At 54.4% G+C, this 26,778-nt stretch overlaps 1 protein-coding gene and 1 long non-coding RNA gene across 5 annotated transcripts; one reads left to right on the top strand and one right to left on the bottom strand.

Moving 5' to 3' along the window:
* Positions 1–70: 70 nt before the first annotated feature.
* On the top strand, positions 71–2,912 carry LOC123393311. Its single transcript, XR_006608064.1, has 2 exons — positions 71–1,977; positions 2,121–2,912. It is a non-coding gene; the product is annotated as an uncharacterized LOC123393311 (long non-coding RNA).
* CUNH2orf50 (chromosome unknown C2orf50 homolog) lies at positions 1,718–16,042 on the bottom strand. Of its 4 annotated transcripts, none has more exons than XM_013052919.2 (4): positions 15,532–16,042; positions 11,574–11,613; positions 9,499–9,699; positions 1,718–4,534 (listed from the first exon to the last, which is right to left on the bottom strand). In XM_013052919.2, exons 1-3 carry the CDS (start codon positions 15,777–15,779, stop codon positions 9,508–9,510), a joined length of 480 nt encoding a protein of 159 aa, XP_012908373.1. In that variant the 5' UTR covers positions 15,780–16,042; the 3' UTR covers positions 1,718–4,534; positions 9,499–9,507. The 4 variants fall into 4 exon arrangements, with proteins under 4 accessions (XP_012908373.1, XP_004745858.1, XP_012908371.1 ...); XM_004745801.3 differs by lacking the exon at positions 1,718–4,534 and adding an exon at positions 8,677–9,086; XM_013052917.2 differs by lacking the exon at positions 1,718–4,534 and adding an exon at positions 8,677–9,111.
* Between the last annotated feature and the right edge of the window lie 10,736 nt (positions 16,043–26,778).

Below are 26,778 nucleotides of genomic sequence, written 5' to 3' on the forward strand. Positions count from 1 at the left end.
GCTCCTCCCCATCCGTCCGCCCCGCCCCCGGCCCCGCCCCCGCCCCCGCCCCCGCCCCGCGTCCGCCCTGCCCCGGGGCGGCCACTGCGGCCGCGGTTCTCGGGCGGTTCTCGGGCGGTGCCGGCTGCTGATGCACTTTTTTTGTGTTGGGGGCGCGCGGTGCCGAGCTGCCGGGGGACCCCCGGACGGTTCCGCTTTCCCACAGGCTGGGTGGGGACGGGCTGAATCCCGGGAGGGCAAACGGGCACCCCCTCGCGGGAGGATGGACCATTTTGTGGGATTTTTCACTCCCCAAGCGCTGTGCTTTGTTTCCCCAGGAAGCATTTCAGAGATGAAACCTTGTGACGACGTTAACGATCCAACTCCGTAGACGTGCGACCTCCTCGTTTTACTTGGGGACACGGGCTTCGCGGCCGGGGGCGGGGGCGGCGTGCAGCACCTCCCAGGGTCGTCTCATTTCTGCCCTTTCTTGCCGCTGGGTGTGGGGCGCTCCTCCCCATCCCCTAGAAGTCGGGCACCTCACCACTTCAGAGGGAACGTTGTTCTTGAGGAGGTAAAACAGAGTCTGTGATACAAGAAGGTAAGGTAGACGCGGCACAAAACGGCGGAGTGTGTTCTCCAAGCTCTCGGAATCCACGGAGCGGTCAGGTTCTGAAGCGGGGGAAAAAACCAGCAACAACCCAACAACAACAAATGACACAAATGCGATGCTAGAATTCGCGGTGGCTGGTTCTGTGCCGTGACTCTCAGCCTGGCTTCAGGCTTTCCTCCCGTCTGGCCCCATGTTCCTCCCCGCGCCTCCAGCCCCCCGACCTGGGCATCAAAACCTTCCTCTGGAAAAAACCAGAAGTATCGGTTCCTCCTTCCCAAGCCTAAATTAGGGGAACTGGGTGTCCAGAAGGAAACTTTCAAGAGGAAAATGAAGAGTGTGCATGTTAAATCCTCATCTTCTAGAGATTCTGAAATACTTAGAAATGAAATATATTATGTCTGGAATTGGTTTCCAAATACTGGGGGCCTGGGTGGCAGGGTGGGGAGGTGGGCGGAACAAGAGGAGCCGTGAGTTGATCGTTCTTGGCGTTGATGATGGGTCTATGGCGGAAGCACTGTTCTACAATGAAGTTTTAAAACCAAAGAGAAGGTAGGCACGGGGTTCTTGTTCCTCTAGTTTTAAGGGAAGGATTCTGTGCTCCAGAAGGGTCAGGCAGCCTGCTTCCTGTCCCCCAGCCGGCCCAGCTGGAGTCTCTCTGTTCCCCAGGCACCGTGCCCTTGCTACGTAGGGCACTCCCTGGGAGCCCGGTGCTTGGGTGGCTTGGCTGTAGCTCTGCATGACTCTAGGTCATTCGTCCAACCTCCTGGTGCCTCAGTTTTCTCCTCTGCAGAATGGGTAGAGCAAAGGCTTCCTGGTACACATGGGAATGTCGGCTCTCCTGGATTGGCACCACCAGCGATGGCAATTCTCAGGCAATTCTCTGCCTGCCCTGTTACTAGGGCTCCTGCGCTCCCCTGCGAACCAGCCACTTTTCTAAGGAGCCTGACGCCCTGTTAATGAACAGAGTGTGGGGTTTAGAAACAAAGACCTGGGGTGGGACGTGTTTAGTACTTTTGCGGTGTCAGTTTCATCTGCCCTCTTAGGAGACAGAGCTGGGGTGCTGCCTGTGTGCCTGCGTGTGTGTTGTATTAATCTGCTTGGGCTACTTTAACAAAACACCACAGATGGGGGGGGGCATAAACAACAGAAATTTATTTTCCCATACTTCTGGAAGGTGCTGGCGAGTTTGGCTCCTGGTGAGACCTCTCTCCCCAGCTGTCTTCTCCCTGCGTCCTCACATGGTCGTCTTTTCTCTGTGTGTACACACCCCTGGCATCTCTCTCTCTCTTTTCTTAGAAGGACACCGGTCCCATTGGATTAGGGCACCACCCTTATGACCTCAATTATCTCCAAATACAGTCCCTTTGGGGTTGGTAATTCCACATGTGAGTTTGGGGCTGGGGGACATAATTTAGTCTGTAATATATATATTCATACTTCTCTATCTATCTATCGAATGCATTGCTTATGTAATATATATCGCACATACCATGCTGACCCAAAATCTTCCTTTTAACAAATCCCCCAGACTTGAAAGCACACCAGCTTGAGAGGCACTGGCTGTACAGGCTGAAGAGGATGACGGGGCTCCCTGTGGGACACCTTCATAAATACTGATTCTCTTGGCCAAACATTCACTTCATGCATAATGGTCCACAGCAAGGTTAAATAAAGTGCCATTCCCTGACATCGATTTAAAATGCAGCTCATCTGCTCTTTGCTACATCTACCAAAAGAATGAAGACCATTCTCAGCAATCAGACTGTCGACATTCCAGAAAATGTTGATGTGGCTCTGAAGGGCCCCGGTGGAACCTTCTGGAAAGACTTAACCACATCAGTGCATAACTCAGTCTCCTTGGAAAGGAAAAGAAGTGGCTCTGAGTTGACAAATGGTGGAAAATAGAAAAGAATGGCTATTGTGTGCACTATGTGTAGTGCACAAAACATGGTCAAGGGCGTTATACTGGGCTTCCGTTTACAAGGTGAGGTCGTGTATGCTCCCTTCCCCATCAACATCGTTACCCAGGATAGTGGTTCTCTTGTTGAAATACGAAATTTCTTGGGTGAAAATACATCACCAGGGTTTGGATGAGGCCAGGTGTGTCCTGTTCTGTATCTCAAGCCCAGAATGATGAGTTAATGTTTGAAAGAAATGACGTTGAACTTGTATCAAACTCAGCTGCTTTGATTCAGCAAGCCACAACCGTTAAAAACAAGGATATCAGAAAATTTGGGGGGTGGTATCTATGTTTCTGAGAAAGGAATGAATCAGCAGGCTGATGAATAAAAACTAAATTGTCCAGCGGTAGAAACAGCAAGATGCCGGATGATTTTTTCAGACTTATTTGTGGTATTTTAAAGATGCAACAAAAGCTGTATTGATTTCGGGGCTTTTTCTTTAAAAAATGCAGCTAATCTTTGAAGTGGGAAGTGTAGGAGCATCTTCTTTACTGTTACCTGCCCTGAAGATCCTGTTGACTCATCTTCCAAATTCAAGGGGTCTCGATAGCAGCCCACACTCACTACCGCCACAGCCTTTGGGAACAGAAAGGTCAACATTATTTTCCTTTGTGTCACAGATCTGCATGCTTGTGAGGTTGCTCGCTCTGGTAAATTCAAAATGAGGCCGGGCGAGCCTCCCAGACAGGGTCCCAGGAGACAACAGAATGTTCTGGAACTTTGAGGGGTCTGGAAGTTCTCCGCCAAGAGGAATGTGTCCGTGAAAGTCCAGCGACAGACCACACAATCGCCCTCTGTAGTTAGCTTAGTTATGACTGCCTGGGGTTGAGCAGTGTAGGGACGAGGAAGCAGATATGAGCAGGAGTCTGGAAGGAACAGAAGGCTCACTGAAGAATTGCCCTGGGAGGGGTCATGTCCACGACCACAGGAAGCTGCCCCCGTGGCTGCCCAGTGCTCTTGAGGCTGGGGTCTGCCCCTAGGCTTCAAGACCCAGGTGTCCCAGAAGGACCCGCATTCCTATGTCTCTGTACTTCTAGAAGCGTCCTGGGGTGGTGTCTTCTGCCCTCTGAGCCTCCTGGGGGTGCTCCTGCTTGGCGGGAATCGGTCACGTGAGAAGGCGGACTGCCGCTGCGTCTGGTACCCTCAGCTTCATTGTTCATTGTTGGGCCGCTGTCACCGCAAGGGGCCTCACGTGACCACGCCCTCAGCATGTGGCACCATGACAATGTTCCCACGCTCTGGACAGAAGACACGATTTCTGTTTACTATGCCTTACTGGGTGGCGGGAATTCTGCAGGGCAAATCTCATCTGAGCTGTTGCTCTCTGATGTGGCTGGGTGCCCGAGCTGGAGGCTGATGGCTGAGGCCCCCGCAGGGTGAGTGGGGAGATTTTGTTTGAAGTCTGTGCGGCTCAGCCTGTGGGTTTCCCGTCTCCGGACGCTTAGGGCTCTGAGGACTCTGTGTCAGACAGATTGTAGGGCCGTGGCTGTGTCTGTGACCACTTCAGGGCAAGGAGCACTCCCCGACCTCCACGTCCTGTCTCCCTGACTCTTCCAAAGTCCTCTGCTGCTCTGAACACGAGGACTCCACTGGACGTGGCCGTGGACCTGCAGTTCTGGGTTCTGTCCAGAACCAGGGTTCTGTCTGAGTGGCTGAGGCTGGAGAGGGAAGAGGGCCCGGGTGTGGGGGGCATCAGGCAGGAACAGGATGTGCCCGGAAGAGGAGGCGACCCTCGGGAGCACTGAGGGGGAGCACTCCGGCTCTCCTGGGTTTGGGGCGAGTCTCAGGCATGTCCAGGCATCATTTTAGGTGTTATGTGCAGAGGGGGTCTCCACGGTGGACTGAATGTGCCCCGTGGTTTCGGTAAAGTCTGCTAATTGTCAGAGAACACGATTTGCGTGCCAGCTGCTCCTGCCTTCGCCCGTGCGGTGGGAATCCCCGGGGCCTCTGGTTGGGTTGTTCAGCCGCGGGCGGGTACTGCCTGTAGGAAGTGAAATAGGGAAGTAAAGAGGTTTGGTTTCTTACAAACATCAAAGACTTGTCAACAGCAGCAGTGACAACTGTAGAAGCATCTAGAAGGGGAGCGCCTGCCGCATGCCAGGTGCTTCGCTCCCCTCACGGCGTTCCCCTCATGGTGGAAGCAGCTCCTGGCCCTGCCAAGTGCCTGGGATTCTCTCCTCCCCCTCCTCCCCCTTCACGCCTCCCCCCTACACCCCCTCTCTTCATCCTGGGTCCACAGGAGCAGTGACAGGAGGGAGAGGCTCCAGCCCGGGGCCCCACCTGTCCCAGAACTCCAGCCGGGAGCTCTACCTGTCCCTACTCTTCTGGGAGTGCTCCCTGCCTGCCTGACCTCTGTAAGACAGAGCTGTCCTTCTATGGCTTGGGACAAACAACCACCAGGCCAGAGACAGAAGCTGCCTGCTCTGGGCCTCAGCCAGGGGAGGCGGGATTGGAGGAGGATTTCTACCTGACTCTGAGCCTCTCTCCCTGCACCGGCTGCTTTGCACGAGGCCCTGGATGTGGCGGATGTGGGTGTGGGACTCCAAGGTCTTGCAAACCTCTGCTGTCTTCCCAGCATGGCCCTTACAGACTGTGTGAGATGGGCAAGCTCTTAACCTCCCTAGGCCTCAATATCTTCATTTTAAAATGGGGATAATCATACCCATCTCATCAATGTTCTAAGAGGTACCTAGTCGGTGTGTAATAAATGGTGGTTCCTTACTGAGTGCAAACTAGCCAAGTGTTTTGGGGGTTTGTGGGTACTGGCTTTGCTCCCAAAGCTGTGGAGAGTGGGTTACCCGAGGAGGAGACTGGTCTGGGCTCCGGAGGAAGATGGGGAATCCCAGTCCCTGGAGCCAGCTGGGACATCCCATACATGTCGGCTTATCTGACCGGGGAGCTGACTTTTGGGTCCTCTGTACCCTTGATGGGAAGGGGAGACTTGGCCAGGATGGGGCTTCTACAGTGCAAGTGAGTCTTAGACGTGATGCCAGTTGCCCCCAGCCACTGCCCTCTCCTAGGAACAAGGGCATTCTCCTACATCATCTTGCTAGAACGGTCGCACTGTGCAGACTGAACGTTGGTACAGAGCTATTGTCTACTGTTTAGTGCCTATCGTCTGACCTCTAGTCGGCGCAGTGTCCTTTAGGGCTGCTTTTGCTTTGTCGTGGGAGCTGGTCCTGAATATTTTCTGTACCGCCTTTAATGTGGATCCCAACCGCAGTGTCCCGTGTCTCTCGGGATATTGACGTTTCGAAGAGTCAAGGCCAGCGGTTAGGCAGAGAGCCGCTCCATTGGGGCGTGCCCGACGGGGCGCTCCGGTTATGTGGGGCTGGCAGGAGTGCTCCCCGGGTGGGCGCCCCTCCCCAGCGGGTCCCATCAGGATGCACCTGCTGTCCGCTGTCCTCTGGCTGGCAAGGTTAAGTTTAATAATGTGGTTAAGGGGAGTCTCTCAGACTTCGTCATTTCTCACTCCCTAAGAATCTTTCCCATAGTGCTTTTAGTGTCTTTTACTGATTCTTACCCAAATCAATGATAGTGATAAAATGGTGATTTTCTGGGTTTTTTTTTTCATTTATGCTACATTTTTCAGTAAAGAAGAGCTTTTCTTCCTCTACTTAAACATTTTAAAACTTATTGATATGGACTCATGGTGTTATTATTATCATCATTATTATTATTTATTATTATTATTTGGTGGGATTTAGGGGCACTGGCTTTGCTCAGAAGCTGTCAGGGGTGTGTTGTCACAGGTGAAGTCAGGAATGGGCATCACTTTACTGCTCTCCTTGTCCCAGATTTCACCAGTGGGAACCCCTTCATGCTAGTTCTGACTCCATCACTTTGAGGGCCCTCATCCTGTTTTGAACACTTTCTCCCTTATGGGCAAAGGAAGAAACTCTGAGTTCAACTCGTACATTCTCTGGACAGTGGTGTGTGTGTGTGTGTGTGTGTGTGTGTGTGTATGAGAGAGAGAGAGAGAGAGAAAGCAGTGATGCTGGTTTTGCCACAGGAGAATGAGGCAGGAGAGGTCAGAGAAGCAGTTATAAAAGGCAAAGAAAGAATCCTTCAGCCTCTCTATGGCTCGGTTAGCCCCTACTTCCAGCTCTTCCCAGCCTTGGGCAGTAAGATGTCTCGTCTCCTTGTTTCTAATGTCCCCCTGGCCTTTGCTGGTGCCGACACAAAGGCTTGGCGCCCACTTCTCCTGGCCCAGCCGCCTCCTTTGTTTGGGTCCTAATGAGGCATGACACAGACACCCCTTAGCCCGGTGTCCTTGGCTCCGGCAGGTGACGTGGCCAGGATGTGGGGCGGTAGAAGCAGGTGTCCTCTGGAGGGGACGGCAGACGCGGCAGGGAAGGGCAGGATGGCCGGCTGGTAGTGGGGAGGGTCTCCCGTGATGACACCGTGCAGGGGAGCTGCGGAGTGCGGAAGGCAGCTCTTCCCGGGGGGCTCTCTGCTCAGGGCTGGCCTCATGGGTGCTCCCCTGCCTTGGAGCCCTTCCTGGCGGTGCCTGTCCCTTTGAGCAGAAACCCCCTCCCCTCCCCACCTGCCTGGCTGTTCCTCAAGGACCAGCTTGGTGACGACTCCTGCAGGAAGACTTCCTCCCTGAGCCCCCAAGCTGGGACTCCCACAGTCTCTCGGGCTGAGAGCCCCTGACCCTCAACCCCACAGCGGGGTCGGCACAAGCTGGAGCAGGGACAGGTGCCTCCCTCTAGCAGGGCTCGGCCAACTGTGGAGAGGACCAGTCTGGGACCTGCAGAATCCAGGGCTCTATCCGCGTGCAGCTCTGTGACCCAGGGCCCCGGGCCAGGTGCTGCTTTAAGCCACCTGCAGAAAACTGTTGCCTAAAGCTCCTTGTGCAATCAGGCAGAGCCTCTGCCTCTTTCTTGGGGTTATGACCCAGCCGGTGCTTGCCTCCTGACGCTCCTGCGGGGGTGAGGTGTGCTTTCTTGCCTTCGTGAGCCTGGGGGTGGCCATGTGACCTGTTCAGCTGCTAACAGGCTAGTGGATGAGGGCTTGCAAAGCTCTGCACGGCTTGCGTTGGCTCCTGGGCTCTGGTGATGTGCCATGAGAACGTGCCCTAGGAAGCTGTTGGTCCAAGGTAGTGGGAGACCTATGGACAGACTTGGCCTCAACCCGAGGCCTGGAGCCAAGTCCATGCAGACCCTTGAGCAAGAAGTGGCATGGTGTGTCACGCGGTGTGACGGCGGCCCGCTGAGCCTCAGGGCCTGCTTGCGCGCCCACAGACAGCGCGCTGAGCAGGTGCCATCCTGAGACCCAGTCTCTCCGCCCCCATTTCACAGCGGTGAGGACTGAGGCCCGCCGAGGAGAACTGGGTTTGGTAAAGTCAGGCGTGAGTCCGGCTCTTCTCTGGCTGTAGAATCCCGGCCGGACTGAACGATGTCTTCGGCTTAGTTTCCAAATCTGTCAAATCATGGCAATAAGCCTTTCCAATCATGGCAATAAGCCTTACCATTCAGCGAGTGTGCCGAGTACAGAGTCTATGCTTGATAACTGTGTTGTCCGCAGGTGGCAGAACCCACACCTGTCCCCGGCCTCCTGCCCTCCCTCTGGGCAAAAAAGATCTGGATGATTCTCTCCAGTCTCCATGGGATCCGACCCCCCGCTTCTGCATTTAACCTTGACTTAGCCTCCCCCCAGGAGCTCCAGAATATCTCTTGCTTCCACCCTTTCTCTCCAATGGAAATAAGAGCTCATCTGGAGCCCAGGCCCCCTGCTCCCCTTTCCTGCTGTGGCTGAGCCCAGGCCCGAGTCCCTCCAGGTCCTCCGCAGAGCACAGAGCGCATGGAGTGGGTCCGGGTCACAGGTTTCCAGGGCGGCCGGCAGAGCCTCAGCTTGGGCTCTGCAGGGGGGCTCCCCCCGGGTTGGCTCCGGCCCACCCCTGACCACCCAGACCATCACACGGGAATGAAGCTGACCCAAGGGCTGACCTCCCAGCAGCCCCCGTGTGAGGAGCCACATCTCCCCTGCGTCACTCACCAGGAGGCTACTCTTACTCCCGGGAGAGGGGCGTCCTCTGCAAACACACCGTCGTCACCATGACCCAGGCCCTGCTCTGAGCAGTAACACACACAAACCCAATTTATCTCCAAGACAACCTTGTAGAATCAGTACTTTTATTAGTTCTGTAGACAGAAAGTGCCGCCAAAGTCATCCATGCCCCAAACCCAGGGCTTATGAATATGTTCCTTTACATGCGAAAGGGATTTTGCCAACATGATTAAATTAAGAACTGTGAGATGGAGAGATTATCTTAGATATCCTAAAAGATGGAGAGGGGGGGTGGTTTGGAGCCTGGAGATGCTATCATTCTGCTTTGGGAGATGAGAAAACCACGGGTCAAGGAATGTGGACAGCCTCCCTCTAGAGGCTGGAAGCGGCGGGGAACCAGATGCCTCTAGCCTCCGGAAAGAAACACAGGACTCGCACACCTTGATTTCCTTCCGGCGAGACCCAGTCTGGATTTCTGAGCTCGGGCGCTGTAAGATGGAGCGCGTGTGCTCTTCCAACCCCTCGGCGTGTGGCCATTTGCGACGGCAGCAGTGGGAAGCAAATACACCATGTTATGGTGGGGGGGAGGCGGGTAGAGGCACAGAGGGTTCCAACAACCCGCCCAGCATCACACAGCTGCTCGGAGTTCAGGGCGGGATTTGAACCCAGGTAGTGAGCTCGTGACTGCAAACGTAGGGCTGCCTCTCAGGGACCCTGCGAGGGAGACCCCAGCCCTGCCGGGGCCTGGACCATGGACACGCTCCTGGAGTCCTAATCTCAGGACTGAAAACGGGCCAGTGGAGCCCTCGGAGAGGTTGTGCGGGGCGCGGAGAGGAGGAAAGGCTGGCTGACAAGCGTGGGCCATTGACCGGAGCCGCGGGGCAGCTCAGCCCACAGCCCCCCCACCCCACCCCGCCGCACCCCGGCACTCACCTCCTCCCCCTACACGGGCTGCAGCTCAGCTTCCAGCTTCTTTTTCCGAACTCCACTGACACAGAAGAAGTCCATCCCGATGAGGGTTTGCCCCAGGGGCGTGTTCACCCTGCTGCCCACCACCTGGTTGGCGGAGTTGGGGACTGTGTCGGAAAAGAGAGACACGTGCTCCGGCAGCTGCACAGGCTCCTTCCTATTGCCCTGAGGAGAGGGGACAGAAGGTGTCACAGAGGAGAGGTGTGCACGGGGCCAGCCCTTAGCAGGGAAGGGAGGCGAGCCGGGAGCAGGGAGCGGGTGGCTTCCTCCAGCTGTCTCCATCCCTGTGGGGCCCCGGGGAGCTCAGAATTCCTTGAAGTCACACACACCCAGAAACGGCCGCAAATCATAACCGTCCGGCTCCACGAGCCCCATGCCGTGAGCAAGTCTGTGCAGCCCCCCAGATGGGGACGTGCCACGTGACCTGGACCCGCCTGCTCAGACCCCAGGCTCCGTCCCCACCCCCGAGGCAGCCCGGGCTGCCTCTCGGACTCCCGGTTTTGAAATTTATCTTGTGAGACGGTGGCTCCCGTCTCTCAGGAACGTGTGTTCGAGGGTCGTGCACGTTTCTGCGTGTGGCCGCCGCTCTCTTGTTGTCCTTGCTCCGCCGCACGCCCCCGGTTGGCTTGCACGAACGTTCCACGTTATTTAGCCTTCCCGCCACGGATGACACTTGGGTTTGTTCCCAGGCTGGGGGCCTGAACGTTCGCGCATGTGACCGGAAGGGGACTGAGTGAGTCTGTGCCTGAACCGAGAACAGTCTGGGGAGCCCTCGGGTCAAGGTCACTCGGGGCTACCCTGGGTCCCCCAGCAGTTATAGGACCAGTGCAGTAACAGGATCCTGGCGTTCCCCTGGGAAATTCCGGGCCATGGTGGCCCCACACCTTTGGGCGTGATGCAGGTGTCCGTGATCGGGTTGCTAATCCCAGCCCTTGGCGGGGAGACTGCAGGCTGGGAGCCCAGCCCAGGAGCTCGGTGTGGGACTTCAGGTCTCGTGAACGACACCTTCTATCCCAGGGCAGACAGCGAGCCCGCAGGCTGGAAAGGCAGAAGTTAGTTAAACCTCCCCTAAACCTCCTCCAGGCGTGGCCACTGCTTGGACCACTTGGCCCACTGCTCATTTTCCAGGTTGGTTCATTGACCATCCTTAGGGCCACATTCATCCAACATTTGGTCATTTATCCAGCATCAACCGAGTGCTGAGTATCTGTTAGGTCCTGGGGGGTAGGGCACGGCTGGTGGGTGGGGGACAGCGAGGAAGCTGGCTTTCTCCTTTCTCTTAGGGAGACCCCAGCCTGGTGAAGTCGATCGTCAAAACGTGACAGGCTCTTTCAGAGGAGCGGATTGGATATGCTGTCGAGTAACCAACAGGAGGATCTGAGGGAGCCTGCTCAGGAAGGACAGATTTCCAGAGAGAGGGAGGCCCTTGAGCGATGAATAGGATTGACTGAGGCGGGAAGGGCATTTCAGGCAGGGGAACAGCGTGCACAAAGGCACGGCTAAAATAATGTGTAGGTCAGCATGGGGAGGCAGATCATGGGAAGCGCTGTGAGCCGCCCGGAGAAATGCAGGTATATTGAAGGATTTTAAGCGGGGGAGAGAGAGAGCCAGTTTTGTGGTTTAGGAAGATTACCTTGGTAGCAACGTGGAGGACGGATTGGAAGTGGTGACTTTAAAAGCAGGAGAATTCACTTACAACGTATGTTCACCCAACCTGATCCCCAAACGGCACACCACACACACTCCACTCACTGCCACTCTGACATCCTCATGGGGACAAGCATTTCCGAAGCGGACACCCAACATTGCCAGCTGGTTCGTCATCATAAGATCTAGAAACGCTGCAGAAAACTAATACCTAAACGCGCTCTAAGCATTTTCTTTCCCCCAGACCCCGAGTTTCTTGAAACAAGACAGTATATATGTATTTGTCTCCGTCCATTCCCGCACCCAGCACACAGTAGGTCCCCCGGAAACGTGAGATGAATGTGCTCACATCCCTGTGCACGTCTGCGTGACGGGAACGCCGTTGGCCTTACCAAGGGGTCGTAGTCTTTCAGGAAACTCCAGTGCTGAGCCCTGGAAAGGAAAACACAGGGTGGGAGGGGGCAGTGTCACATCTTTCTGCGACTTCTTTTTTGCAAATGGATTTCACTGTGTCAGGTGAATGAGTCAGTGCCGTGGGTGCATTTATTACGTCACGCGGGAGCTAAAAGGATCAAGTGAAACAAACACCCTAAGCCAACCATGTCGACTCTACACCGAGCCAGTGTTTCAATAATTAGTGACGTTTCCCGGAGTGGCAGGTGTGGCGCAGTGGTGGTGGCCCGTGATGGGGAAGGCAAGGGTGCAAGCCCTCTGCGCTTTCAGAGCCCGGTGGGAGCCCTTAAGTACTTTGTGAAGAAAAACCTCACTTTTTTAAAATAATTTTTTTCTAATTTTTAATTTATTTGACAGAGAGAGATCACAAGTAGGCAGAGAGGCAGGTAGAGAGAGAGAGCGGAAGCAGGCTCCATGCAGAGCAGAGAGCCCGATGCAGGACTCGATCCCAGGACCCTGAGATCATGACCTGTGCTGAAGGCAGAGGCTTAACCCACTGAGCCACCCAGGCGCCCCCCAAAACCTCACTTTTTTGGTAGCCTTGCAGTGTGTGCCACAGAGGAAGGTGGGCACTGGGCTGGAGACCAGGACAGGGCTGCTAATTTCATTTTTATTTTAAACTGTTTTTAAGAAGCTGAACAATTCTGTAAGACTTACAATAAAAACAGGCTCCTCTACCCCAAACCTCCCAGCCCCCGAACCCCACAGCCTCCGGTCACGTTTCTAGCCCTTTTGCTATTTCTTTGGGTCTGCCATGGTCATATTCTGGAATAATAAATCTAGATTGCCATTTCTTGAGTTTTTGACGCTGCAAGCGTATCTGTGGACTTTCTGTTATGGGAGATGCTGAGTTAGCTTTCGTGCTCCGTTTCCTTTCCCTCATTTCTTCTAAAATGATTGTGTCATAGATTTTGGGAGGACCGGTGTGCGTTGTTCATACCCTCGGGCTTCTCTAGATACTGTTCACAGAGTGGCTATCTAGGACCATGGGATCTCCAATCGTTCCTTGGACAACCTGGAGTTTTTTTCTAGAGTTTATGATCACATTTTTTCCTGGTTTTCTTAGCTGTGTACAGCTCACTGATTCTAAACCTTCCAACAAGATTGTAAAGCCCCTCCCCTATGATCTCTCACACAGGCAAGCGCGACGGGTAATCTACCCTCTTTTTCAAGTTTGTTGTAGAAGCTGCAGTCTGGGAACCCGGGTCGCCCTGCTGCCACGAGGGCTGCTGCCCCCTCTTGCTGTCCTGACCTCTCTTGCTGTCCTGACCTCTCCTTGGGGGTCTCCGCTTTTGGGGTCCTGGGCCTTCCTTCCTTGTTTACTTTCATGTTGTGGAGGACACTCTCCAGTATCCATGCATGCGTGCATTTCTGCGGTTCTAGAAAATTCTCAAGACGCTTTCCCCTCCGGTATTTGATCTCTCCCAGTTTCCCCTTGGAGAGCTCTGTTGGAAGGTATGTGGGATCTTCTTGCTCTGTTTTCCAGGGTTCCATGTGTTCCCCCTCCTTGTCTTTCTGAGCAATTGTGATGAATCTGGGTTTATGAAGGCTCACTTCAGTTGTGTTTTGTATTTCAACGTTATAGATTTTTTTTTTTCCCTAGAGGTTGTTTTTTGTTCCTTTCCAAGTTGCCTCATTGTTCCATAGTCAGACTTCAGACTGAGTTCCCTGTCTTCAAGCTACCCTCCTGAGTCATTGGGAACCTCCCGACCTGACCCTTCCTGGGGTTCCTGTTCCCTCATCAGCTTCCCCCTGCTTCCTCTCCCCCCATCCTCCCCAGGTGTCCTGACCCTTCCACTCACCATCACCCCTGGCTTGTCACGCGGTAGCCATGTTCCAAGAGCTTTGGTTTTGAACTAACAGAAAGCAGGGACCTTAACCTCAGAGCCACGCGAAGACTTAGTAAGAGCCAGTGAGGTAGGAGGCGGGAACTCTGGGTCCCTGCCCTCGCTCTGCTTGCTGCCTGCTTTGCTGGCTGTGTGGCCCTGAGCGAGGTCACTGTGGTCTTGGGCCCTCAGTTTCTCTGTCTAGAAAAACCCCAGGAGGTGGGTTTATGGGGCACATCTCCTGGGCCCTGAGACTTCAGATACAGGCCTGATTTCAAAGACTTGGTGCCAAGAAGAATGTCAATTATCCCCTTTTAAAAATATTGACTCCATGCCAAAAAGATAATATTTTGGACAAGATACATCCTTAATAAGGATTTCACTAGTTTCTTGTCACCTTTTTTAAGGCTGTGACTAGAATATGGAAAATTCTACAGATGGCTCCTGCCATACTCCTGTTGGGAGCACAGCTCCGGATTTCCCTGAACTCTTTCTTCTTGGGGTCTGTGACCCCTTCTTTTCTGGCAGCTTCTCTCGGTCTCCTGGCTACTTGCTGTCCAGCAAGTGACTGTTGCCAGCTGAGTGCTGTGGCCTCATCGCTCGGGACACATGTCATCCTTCCGGGGGGGGGGGGCTTGTCACGCCTGCCGCACCAGCGTTCTGTGAGTGCTGCCTCCATCGAGAGTAGATCCACATGTTGTAAGGGTCCCCCCCGCAGAGGGTCTGGTCCAGTGGTTCCCAGTACACTCAGAGTCATGCACCCTCCCCGCTCTTTTTGTCACCGCAAAGAGAAACCCCCTGTCCCTTAGCGGTCACTTCCTTTCTCGCTCCCCTCAACACCTGGCCTCCTCCCTGCGTTCTGTCCTGTGGGGCCGTCGCCCAGCTCCTGACTGGTGCCACTCCGCCACCTCCAGGGAGGCCACCTGGATGTGGTTTGGCATTTCACACCCCACTCAGCTCTTGCGTCTTCACCCCGGAGCTGGAGGCACAGTCCCCGAACCCCTGTCCCCGCGCCCACAGCCGCTCAGCGCCCGGTTCTCCTGCGCACTCACAGAGCCCCAAGTCTGCTCAGGTTGCCCCCCAAACATACACACACCCCGCATCCAGCACACATACACACACGACCCTACACCCACCACACAAACCCACATACACACACCCCCATACACACCACGCACATACCATACACAGCAGACACACACACGTACACACCACACACATACACACACCCCATCCCCTACACCCCACAGAGCCCCCACACCGCACACACCGCACACAGTCTCACTCCAGCCCGTCCGCAGTCGTCAGAATCCGACCACAAAAACATGGCTTGAATTTTTCCTCAGATTTTGGCAGATCACATTGTGCTGTTCCTCAAAGCCCTCGCTGGGGCCTCACTACACGGACACATCCGACCGTCCAGTGTGTGAGGTGTCCCTCCTACTGCTCGTCTTGGGGCTCCCGGCCGCCACAGGGACAGTCTTTGCTTTGCTTTGTTTTTAAACACACCGAACTCTTCTCGGCCTATTCTCAGGTTTCAGGTCTCCGCCTCAACGTGCCTCCCCGGAGGGGCCTCTGTAAGAAGAAGGCGCCCACCCTCCCCTCACTGCCTGACCCTCGTCCTCTCTCTGCTCGCTTCTGCGCGGCCCTGTCCTGAGAGAGGCGCCAAGGAACCGGGTCTGGGCCTGCCTTGTCCCTCACTGCAGCCTGATGGTGGCTCTATCCTAGAAACGTCTGGATTGAACAAACGCGTGAAGGATGTCTCTCACCTGGGTCAGAGGGCCAGGGTGCTCCCCTCGCGCCCCCCCCCCCCCGGCCAGTGCTGCCATGACTTCCTGGCCCGCCCGTGAGGGATTCTTCCAAAGGCCGGTGGGACCCCGGAATGAGAGAGGCGAGTCACCCGGTGGGTGGGTCACCTGCCCCCCTTCCCTTCCACCCTCGAGGCCCCAGGTGGGCCCAGGACACTTTTCCATCAGCACCCATTTGCTGGGTTCCTCCTTCTCATGGATTTCTCTTCTTCCAGAAGCTTCCTAGACCCTGAGTTAGGCTGGGGGTCGGGCAGGGCACTCACCAGCGCTGTTGGCCCCTCCTCTCGGCCTCCACGAGCTCCCTCCACAGCTGATCCTGCCTCACACCGTCTGTCCCCTGGCCCAACCGCTCTGCTTCTGGGGCCTGGGGGGCTTGGCGACTGCCGGAGAGACCCCTGCCCACCGCAGGGCCACCCGGGGCTGTGGAGTCCAAGGCTGACAGTCTGGTCAAGGGCAGCCGGTACCCAGCTGACGTGGTTCTCGGGAACCCTGGGGCAGGGCGGCTCCCCATGGGTGTGTGTGTGTGTGTGTGTGTGTGTGTGTAACACAGAGACAGAGAGAAATAGAGACTGGAGAGTTAGAGGGAGAGAGAGAGAGAGAGCGCGGCGGCTCCGGTCTGAACTTGGACCGCTCCGGGACCCCCCCAACCCCTGGGAAGTCTGTGCAGGGGTCCCCCTCATTAGCTGTCTAGACCCCAAGCCCGGAGTGGCTGATGCGGGCTGGGGAGGGCGCTTGAGCCGAGCTGTGTTTCCAGCGTCTGCCTGTGTTGACTGTTGCCGAGGGGACGAGGGACCAGCAGCTCCCAGCGTGTGTGTGACATCTGAACCCCGGTGGGGGGGCAGTTGGAGAGAGTTTCTGCGTCTGTGCCAGGCCTGGCTCAGCTGTTCTTCAGCTCTGACCCCAGGCCCCCTGGCTGGAGACCCCAAAACAGCACTGGGATGGGGGAGACCAAAGCCCTGGCTTCTGGGGCCATAAGAAAAGCCCCGGCTCCCGGCTCCTCAGCAGACAGGATGCGGGGGTTTGGGCCTAGGCCTCCAACTGCCACAGCCGATGCCGGATGCTGGGATGCGGGGGACGATGCTCGGCTCGAGCAGGGGCGGGCGAGGGGAAATTAGTGACTCTGCCGTTAATACCTGTTCTAGCCGCATCAGCCTGGAAGGTTAACAAAGCCATCGTTCATATGGCTCAACCCGCCGGGTCCTCCGAGACATAGATTTCCAACCCCATTCAACCCAGGAGGGAACGGAGGCCCTCGCCAGTAAAATTAAGTGCCTGTCCAAGGTCCTTAGGTTACCCTGAGGCTTGGCCTTGACTTTAGATCCTCTGAAGGAAACAAAGAGAACCAGAGGGCGGGGATTCATGCTCTGAGCCTTTGGCTGTGACTCTGCTCTGACCCAGTGGGGCCCAGGTCGCTCTGTGGCTCCAGGCCCCTCCTGCTGGCCTCAGCCGGTGCCATCAGGCACTCCTCCCAGCTGGTGCACAAGGGAAAGAACCAGAACCCTCAGGAAAGAACAAGAGGACTGGGAGTAGCACGGCCACGGCCCAGGTGAGCGGTGGGGAAGCCCACGTTGGCTTCAGGCAGAGGGCTGCAGCAGAGACGGGGTGACAGCCGCCAGCACTCACCTGAGGGGGGCTGAGTGACATCAGCTGAAAGCAGAGGCTGTGGGGCCAGTGGGGCTGTCTCTCCTCTCTTCTGTGTTCTTCCTCCAGAGCTGGGACAGGCAGGCATTCTATGATCCTGATGTTTTCCCAGTAAAGGTGGATGGGGTGAATGCCCAGGGGCCGAGAAGGAGGCTGCCCCGGTGGCTGAATAACTCTTCGGCAGCTGGGCCCCCAGCACAGCCAGGACCAGTCCCTACCTTGCCGAGAAGTGGCAGCTCTGACCTCCTTGAAACTCTGGGAGAGGTCCCCTGAGTGTGTGTGTGTACAGACGGTCAGTGCCCACTGCATGGGACGCTTCTTGTAAGCTCAGTGGCAGGCTGAGGCGTGGAGCAGCCTGGAACAGCCTGGAACAGCCATGCAGTTTGCTCAGATACCTGGCCACATGCTCCAGAGACAAGGAACAGGACCAAAAAGGCCAGCAGGGACATCCAGGATGACTAAGGGCTTGATGTATGGAGAGGCTGAATATTTCTGTGCGGGTTCGTCTTTAATTCAGAAACTATTTCAGACTGACAGATGGGGGAGGGACAAATAGAAATGTGACAAAGCAAATACAACAAAATGTTAATTGTACAATCTAGTCATGGCTATATGGTTGTGCACTGTACCCTTTTTTCAACGTTTCTATATGTTTGTAATTTTTCAAAATAAAAATGTTGCAGAGAGAAAGACTTCGCCTGCCAGTCCAGCTTGAACACATTCTCTTTCTTCAGTCACTGAGCCAAAAAGTGTCCAGATCCACTCTGGGTGCGTCTGCGTAAGCCCAGCCTGGGGGACCCCCCAAAGGGAATCAGGACACTGGGTTCCAGTCCCAGCTCTGCCAGCTCTGCCAGGACATCTGCTGGATGTCCTTGAGCAAGTCATTGCCCCTTTTACACCCCACACCTTGTGATGTAACTTTCTATACAACCTTCCAGGACAGGACAAAAATCCTTGGATTTAGGGGTTGCTGGAGCTGTATTTTAATGGATTTCCCTCAATCCCAGAAGGACCTTAAGGTAGGTTCTGGTAGAACTCTTCATCCTGGGCCAGGTGGTAGCAACCTGAGAGATTTCGACCGCCCTGTGGGCCAGGTGGGGTGGGGCTTGCTCGAGAAGCCACGCCCACCGCCTGTAGACCCCGCCCCTTCCCGAGTTGCTGGCCGAGGGCTAGGCCTGGGCGGGAGCTCCCACTTCGGGCCAGGGGAAGAGGTTCCCGTCGGGAGCCGGTGGAGCCGGAGTGACGTCACTGAGCAGAGATGGGAGCAAGCAGAAATGGGGGTCACCAGATGAGGCGCAGGGAGAGGCGGGGCTCCGGGAGGGCCGGGACTGCAGTGGGGAAAGTCTTTGCCTGCTTAGTTTAGGCTTCCTTCCTGTCCCCTAGATCTCTCTCTCCCAGGTGAAAACTGGCTTAACTCAGGTTCCCCACGCGCACTCCCTGAAGGCTTCATGAGAGGTGGTGAAAGCAGACGGATCAGGGCCGCCGCTCACACCTTTCCAGCTGCTCCTGCCGAGTCCCCAGAAGGTTCGCAGATGATGACAACAGCAGCGTTCAAGGTAATTTAGGTTGGAGAAGTCCACGCTCCCTGGTCACCGCAGCCGGTTTCACTTGAACAGTCACTTTTGCTCTTTGCAGTCAATTTACTCAGCCTTAAAAAATTTAACATCGGAAACATCTTTTCATGTCTGTCTTCATCATCTTTATACTCCTCCCTTGAATCAGTTTCGTACAACTGGAGTGTCACAATATACTTAGCCGTTTCCCTGTTCTTGGGCATTTACTCTGTTCCCGGACTTGGCATTCGTTCCGATGGGTGTCTGTGCCTCCGTCTGCTGCACTGTTGCCGACAGGACGTGTTCCTAGAACGGGATGACCGAGTCGGAGGGTGCGGGACATTTTCACCACGCGCAGCGTACAGAGCACCTCTCCAGCCAGGCTCGAGTGTGCCAGTTGGGCCGGTCCCCACCAGAACCAGAAGCTGTGTGTCGGGGTCGCTGACACCACCCCCAGCTTAACCATGGGCTAGGAGGACTCCCAGGACTCAGCCTGCAGTGCTCGGAGGAAACCAGGCACAAGCTTTTTTTTTTTCTTTAAGATTTTTTTTTTTTTAAATTTACTTATTTGACAGACAGAGATCACAAGAAGGCAGAGAGGCGGGTAGAGAGAGGAGGAAGCAGGCTCCCTGCTGAGCAGAGAGCCCGATGCAGGAGGGAGAGAGAGAGAGAGAATGTCAAGCAGTCTCCACGTGGGGCTCGATCCCTGGATCCTGAGCTCATGACCTGAGCTGACTGAGCGTCAACCACCTGAGCCACCCAGGTGCCTTGACCAAGTACGCTCTTCAGAGACTCCGTGCCCAGGGCTTCCACAGGGTGTGTGTGGGGGATCATGTGTGTGTAGGCCCCTCTGTGTAGCACGTCCCCAGATCCCAGAGTCCCAGAAGGAAAGCCCGTCTTCCGCATGAACCATGTTGTAGCATAGTTTAGGCAGAGGGAGTCACTCTTACCAGGGAAGGCAGGGAACCCTCCGGACATGTAGGTTCCCGGAGCCCCGTGAAGGGCGGTCCTGCCAGCGGGCTGCGCCGAGGGTGGTGGTCCCAGGGGCTGCTTTGCTCTTGCGTGATTGCGCTGCTTACACTGAACTAGTCCTCGTGTCCCCCACGAGCATCCTTGATGATTTCCGGCGACTAGGCGCTCGACATTTTCGATACCCATCTAGGCTCTGGGAGATCATTTAAATATTCCCTGATAGATAATTATGTTAAAAATAATAATTGTAGAGCACTTCAGGGCTTGCGTTTCTCCCTGAAGTGTGACGGCCTCGTAAGGGACGGTTGATCTTCTCTGGGTTTGGTGCGGAGCCCGGGCGCTCAGAAAGCTCAGAAAACCCTGTCTCCTACTGGCTCTGTGGGCAGGAAATGGGGTGTCAGGGCCAGAACCCCTGCTGACCGCCATTTCTGGTCTCTGCCTAAATTAGTATTTACAGTGGAAAACATCCCGCATAAACTCAGTGGTTTGTATTCTGAAGACCCAGGGTTCCTGGGAATTGGGGACATTTTAAGCATTGGAAAAAATAATCTGGAGCCATCCTCTTTATTTTCTATATTCTGGAACTTCCTACTACTGGGCAGCTGAATGCCTGCCTTTTAGGTGCAAGTAGTTGCACATCTGGGGCAGCAGGGGGCAGCCTGTAGCCATACATCTTCCCTCAGCTCCAAACTCTGGGATTCTCTCCTGTTATGTCATGGGGCAGGGGTGCTTAGAGAAGGTGGGTGTCCTGAAGGTTTGAGGTGTTCTGGAAATGAGTGTGACGTCCAGAGGTGTCCATGAAGGAATTCAGCCGTGGGCCGGAGGAAACCGGGGTTTGACAAAGAGCCCTCAGTTCGAAGTGGCTCTGGGTGGGGGTGATACCCCCCAAATGGTTAGTGACAGGTAGGGCCCAGGCACCAGCCATCCAGGAGGGACTGGAGACCACCTGCTGCCACTCAGGAGTGCAGGAGTGAGAGGCGGGAAGTGGGGGTGGGGGCGGGTTTACCAGGTGGGATGGAAGGATCTGGGTCTTTAAAAACCAAACCCGTCCTTACAGGGTGATTTTTAGCTTGGATGCCGTCTGTGGGGACCTGAAGCAGTGGCGATCCCATCAGCCCAAGCACTGGGGTTTCAGTGGTTCGTAGGGTTGCTAATTATGAGAATAGGAGCTGTTCGCAAACCAAGGCGAGACAGTCCCCCTGCCTTTCTGTGGGGGACACGAGGACAGTCCCCTCTCATAGCAGATCAGGCTGCCTTGCCCTTGGCTTCCTCAGCCCCCATGGTTTGCCCACCCCTGCTGACCCCTGCTGACCCCCGCAGGTCTACCTCCCCCACCGCGAGCTTGGTCTGGCAGACCTCACCCCTGCTCCGGGGACCCCGAGCTCCTCCAGCTGTCTGTGTCGCCCAGGTGAGAGGCTGGGGGCCGGGCTGGAGGGTGGGGGGCAGCTGGGCCGGCTGGGGGAGTGGACGAGAGCACCCAGCTGGGTAAACGGTGTAGATTTGTGTCAGGCAGACCTCCGTCCCAGCTCCAGCCCTGCCCCTGGGTGACCGTGGGGAAGCCACTTCCACAGTCTCTCCCAGGCCGGACCTGGCCCTGCCGGTGAGAGCCGGCTGGGAAGGCGGTCACCAGCGCCCTCCAGCTCCGGGCACGTCTGTGCTGGGCGTGTTCGCGCTCAGGTAGGTTCTTCCAGGAAGAATCGGGTCTAGAATGTGGGTGTCCCCAAGAATTCATGTCCAGCAAAGTCCAGTGACCCCCAGCAGCTTGTCTCCCAAGAGCAAGTTCACGGGAATCCGTAGACTGAGTAGAGCAGATCGCCCTTCCCGTGCGCCTGGTCCAGTTACTGGAAGACCAGCATAGAACAAGAAGTCCGAGTGAGAAGAGTTCTTCAGCATGACTGCCGTGCTGGGACATTGGTCTCTTTTTGCCTTTGGTCCTACGCTGGGAGACCAGCATTTCTTGGGTCTAAGCCTGCCAGACTAGAGCTTACGCCGTTGGCTGTGGGGGGTCTCTGTCTTGCCATCTGTGCTTCCGGGGACTTGTCAGCCTCTGTGATCCGTGGGCCAATTCCTTATAACAGGTCTGTCTGTCTCTGTCTGTCCATCTGCCTGCCTGTCCAACTCTGCATATTTGTATCAGTACATTCTTTTTCTTTAGGAAACCTGAGTCATACAAATGGGTCTTATTTTCTCTTTACAGATGAGGAAACTCAGTCCAGAGAGTTTAGAGGGGGTGGGAACTCAGAGTCAGATGACACAGGCCTGGCCCTCCGAAGCTGGCACCTGTCACCTGTCTCGTCAGATTGTATTATCCCTGGGTGCAGCCGGACCAGCAGGGAACATGCTGGCCCAGGCTTAAGAGACGGGGACATCTGCTTCTTCTTCACAGGGACCCGTAGGACAAGTAATGAATCAGCACTGCCCTAAAGACACTGACACCAGAAGTACCTAATGAAATCCCTAACATGAAGAATAAAGACACACGCCCCAATGTTTATAGCAGCCATGTCCACAATAGCCAAACCACGGAGAGAGCCCGGTTGTCCATCGACAGATGAGGGGATAAGGGAAATGTCACACACACACACACACACACACACACACACACAGAGGAATATTACTCAGCCGTCCAAAGGAATGAAATCTTGCCATTTGCAACAACACGGATGGAACCAGAGGGTATCACGCTAAGTGACATAAGTCAGAGAAAGACACTTATCATACGATCTCACTCATATGTGGAATTGAAGAAGCAAAACTGATGAACATAGTAGGGGAAGGGAAAGGGAGGCCGACCACGAGAAACTCTTAATTACAGGGAACAGCCTGAGGGTTGCTGGAGGGGAGTGGGGGATGGGCCCCTGGGGGTTAGGCATTAGGGAAAGCACAAGACGGAAAGAGCAGTCTTTGCGCAAGTAATGAATCACTCAGTTCTACCCCTGAAACTAATAATACAGCATATGTTAACTAAACTGAATTTAAATAAAGCATTAAAAAAAGGAACAGAGACATTTGTCACATTGCAAGCCCCTTGAGATGCGCTCGCCTCTGGGGACCCAGGTGAGGCAGCAGCAGGTTCTCTCACATGACCTCTCGGGCCCGCAGTCAGTGGCGCCCACTTTCTCAGGAGGCCCCTGCCCCAAGCTTCGCCTTTAAAAACCCTCACTTGCGAGCCATCCGGGGGCTCCAGACTTGGGAGCACGATCTCCCATTCTCCCGGGTGGGGTCGTAGCATCCGCAGGCCCTCAGTCCTCACCGCAGGAGCCGGGCTCCGGTCTGTGAGTTTGCTGCACGTCGGGCGAATGGGCTCTTTTTCCGCTCCATTATAGACCCATGGGTTGGCCGCTGTCCTCCAGCTGTTGGCCAGATTCTGGGTCTGCCTCTGCAGCCTCCCGGTGAGACGCCTGAATCCTACGACTTGAAAGTACGAGCAGGAGGTGCCCAGGGGCCAAGGTGAGGTGTCACCTCCCCGGACCAGGGCTGGGGACTGGGGAAGGGGACAGGACTCCCAGGCATCCCCATTCTGCATTTTCAAAGCAGGAGGGAAGTGGGTAGGGGCACAGAGGTCTGTATCCCAGTCCAAGGAAATCTTCTGTTCTCTTCTAAACACGGGAGGCACGGAAGCCTTGTTGAAGAACACTGGACAGTGGTTTTGGAGAGGAAGTGATATTTGGTGAGGGGTCCAAGAGTTAGCTTTAGAGCTGCAAAACCAAAGCGGGCTGAAGACTGTTTTATCTACTGATGGGACTTTCGTAATTTCTTGCTTATGATTTTGCCCATATTAGACTTGTTTTGATTCCTGTAAAGGCCAACAGCTGTCTCAGACACATTGGGTCTACAAACTGGTGCAGAATCTCTAAATCAGGAGGGGTCCTTGGGAGACCACAAACTCAGCCGGGACCTGGGGACACCCCTTAAAGGGTCACAGTTGTGTAGTAGAAGAAAGATGTTTGCTCTGCGTTCCCAACACTAAGGGCATGTCTGAATTCCAGGCCCCTCTCTGTTAGAGCGGTTAGTGCCTCCTGGCAATGCGAATGTATTTGCATTTGCATCTTGCATCCCTGGGTTCAAGTGCACTAGACTGGGATGCTGCTTGCATTTTGCATTAGGCTGAAAGTCACTTTCTGGCTTTCTGTGCAGGAAGGTGGCAAATATGGTGGTTATGAGCAAACACTTGGGGGTCCGACGTGGATCGGAGCGCTGGCTCTTGCCCTCACCAGTGCTCAAATGCTGAGAGTAGCTGTGTTGATGTGGAGCTGTGGGAACGCAACTCCTTCATGGGACCGGCTGGGTCTAAATCCCCTCCGGCTGCTTTCTCCTCTCCCAGCCAAGCCTCATCCCACTCCCCGGGAAGAAGGTGGTAATGACAGCAGTCACCCCGAGGGTTATGGCAACGTGAAATGTCTCAAACTCCGTGTAAAGTTCCTAGCAAACTGCTTGGGTGCTGGAAAGAATAATGCAGGCCAATATGGTTATGATTGTGTTGCAGTCCACTGGAGAGAGCTACCCACCGCACACATTCCCAAACATTCTCGTAGTCTCTGCACTGGGTTCTGAGGCTTGCTGTAGCAAGGGAGCGTGCCCACCCAGGAGCTCAAGGCCTTCTCCTGCGGGCGATTCTAGGAGGAGGGTTAGTCATTTTTGCAGCTGCAAAGTGGCCTTGCGTGGCTTTCTTTGTTTCCTTTGTTCTGGTGGCTTCCTCTGTGTCCCCTTGGAAAACTTGTTTATCTCAGGCTGCCTGCCAGCAGGGCTCATTTCCACCTGCTCTGGAGATCACGCGGATCCAGCCCGCAAAGACTTGGGTTTCGTTCAAACCAACACGTGATCGCTCTTCCCCAGTCAACACCAAGACAAGACTCTCCCACTACCTGATGAGGGCACCTGTGTCCCACCTGGGCCCTCGCGCCACCAAGCCAGCCCCACCTGATGTCTGCACGTCGCTCTGCCCAGGAACGGCTCTCATCAGGGCGTGGCTTGCTCTTGTCCTTCAGCCTTGGCTCAGAAATTATCCCTTTCGTGACCTCCTCAGAACGAGCTGCCACCCAGCTCTCTGTCAGTCTCTGTCAGCTCTCTGTCATCTTTCGTGGTTTCTAGGTGCCCCACTTTCCTCTGTTTATATCAAAGACCTGGAAAAGTTCAGGGGTGTCCTTCAGTATCCCTGATATTATGAGTGATGTTTTCTGTAGGTGCACAGTTTTGGGGAACAGAGGGTGATCCGTAGGTTCCAACAACTTCTCAAAGGACCCTCGACCTCAGAGTGGTCCAGAAGCTTCCAGAAGCCCCGCTGTATCCACCCTGTCCCGCTACAGTGCACGCAAGGTGGGTGTGTTTCTGCTTGCTAATGGCCACCCACTCTAGGCAGCCCTTTCCTTCTAATGACTCCCTTTTGCCGCTTCCCGGAGTCCTCACCACACTGTTTCTCCAGCATGTCTGGTTCTGTTTCTGTGAGTGCGGAAAGAGGGCCCCCAAAGGGTAGGCTTTTATCTATTTTGAGGCTGTGTTGTTAGCTGTGTCACGCTCAAGACTGTTAGAACTTTCTGATGTGCTTTTTTCACCATTAGATGGTAAGTTTGCTGTCTTAGGAAGCACGTGGTCTCCCCCCCCCCTTTTAATATAACTAAACTCATTTTCTTTTGATAAATATTTGCTTGCAATTTCTTTCTCCATCCGTTGATTTCAAATAGGAGTACTTACGTTTTAGGTGTGTCCTGTAAACAGCATAAGGCCGTCCTAAAGAAAAAAATCCAGTCCGACAGATTCTGCCTTTTAACAACCAAGTTTAGCCATTTTTATTGTAATTGTTGATATTTTAATTCTTTCCTACAATCTTATTTCCTACTTTCTGTTCACCCTGCTCTTTAAAATTTCTGTTACTTCTAATATTTTGAGATAAACTCTACTCTTCTTTACCTCTTGGAAAATTGCCTATTTTTTATTTAGTAGTTGTCCTTAATATGTGTATTTAATGCAGTTTATAAAGGTTTACCATTTTTCTATCCTCCACCCAAGCATTTGGTATAAAATACACAAATTTTAGAGTGTTTTCACTATCATCATTTACCAAATTTTCCATGTCTTTTTGTGTGGTACTTGAGTTCTCCCTTGTTTTTATTACCCCTTATATTAATCACGATGCTGTATTTCGTCAGTACCGGTTCTGCTTTTCTGGCATATTTCCTACCTTCTTTGCTCATTTCTGTCCTCCTTCTGGGTTCAGTTTTCTTCTTTTTGAAATAGTTTCTTTGGTGTTTCCCATGATGAAGGCCTATTGGTAAATTCACTTGTTTCTATTTGTCTATAAAAATCTGAATTCTTTCCATCACTCTTACATGATGGTTTCACTATGCAGGACGATGCAGTCCTGTTTTGACCATGAAATGTTTTCTTAGCACTTTGAGAATAAGCTCCCATCGTATTCTGGTTTGCGCTGGCTGCCCACGGACACTGTCCACGGACACTGTCCATGGACACTGTCCACGAGCACCCAGGGCCCTGCAGAGATCTGCCCCTTGCTTCTTGTTGCTTTCCAGATCTTCTCTTTGTCTGTGGTCTGTCGTCGTGTTGTCCAGATGTGAGATCCTGCTTGAGGCTGCGCGTCCGTGGCTGCTGGTCCCTTTGTCCGTTGGCTCTCCTTCATTTCCTCTAGGTTTTCTCTTCCAGAACCTACCAGATGTAGGGACACTGACTCTTTTCGTCTTATTCCTTGTGTCTGGACTTTTCTTTCCTATTGTGCCTCACTCTGCCTCCCTTCTGGTCACTCTGAGGCACAGTTCCCTCTCTCTCAACTTTGACCTTGAGATGCTGCTGCTGCTTTTTTCTTTCTTTCTTTCTTTCATTTGCGAAGAATTGTGGACAGATGTGGACAATTTTCTTCCCAAAACAAAGACGATTGGGCCTCATGCTTGTCCCAGGAGGCTTTTTTGGACCTTACCAAAGTGCGATGAGATGGGAGCTACAGACTGTCCACCTGCCCCGGTGATGAGCCCCTTTCTTCTTGCCGCTTATTTCAACATTCCTACACACTGGAATTTGGCTCAAAAGTGGCCAGTCTCGCCACTCTGTTTCTAGAACTCACCTTCTCCCCGTTCTGGGATCCTGGGTGGCACTTTCTTGTCCCTGCAGCAGAAGGCTTCTTTCTTCCCCTCCCGGCTTCTTGCATCGTCTTGCACTGGAGCTGGGATGAGGCCTCACCGGTTCTCACTTCCCTGGACCGCACGCTGCCTGGCTCCAACACTGTAAACGTAGTTAGCATGACCAGGAGCCTTCTTCCCTCTCTCTGGGCTGGAAATGGCGCTTCCTGTCAGGTGAGAAGTCTGGGATTGGACGTGTGGATTGGAGCTGAGGCTC

This window comes from Mustela putorius, unplaced genomic scaffold, assembly GCF_011764305.1.
Source record: "Mustela putorius furo isolate JIRA1106 unplaced genomic scaffold, ASM1176430v1.1 tig00000813_pilon_pilon_pilon, whole genome shotgun sequence".
NCBI lineage: Eukaryota > Metazoa > Chordata > Mammalia > Carnivora > Mustelidae > Mustela > Mustela putorius.

Excerpts from the sequence above, each read along its gene's own strand:
- CUNH2orf50 (XM_013052919.2), bottom strand. The coding sequence starts at position 15,779 with ATGGGGAGCCGCCCTGCCCCAGGGTTCCCGAGAACCACGTCAGCTGGG. Across the intron at positions 11,614-15,531 it reads AGGAGGGGCCAACAGCGCTG|GGCTCAGCACTGGAGTTTCC; the intron begins GTGAGTGCCCTG and ends TTTCCTTTCCAG. Across the intron at positions 9,700-11,573 it reads TGAAAGACTACGACCCCTTG|GGCAATAGGAAGGAGCCTGT; the intron begins GTAAGGCCAACG and ends CCCTCTCCTCAG.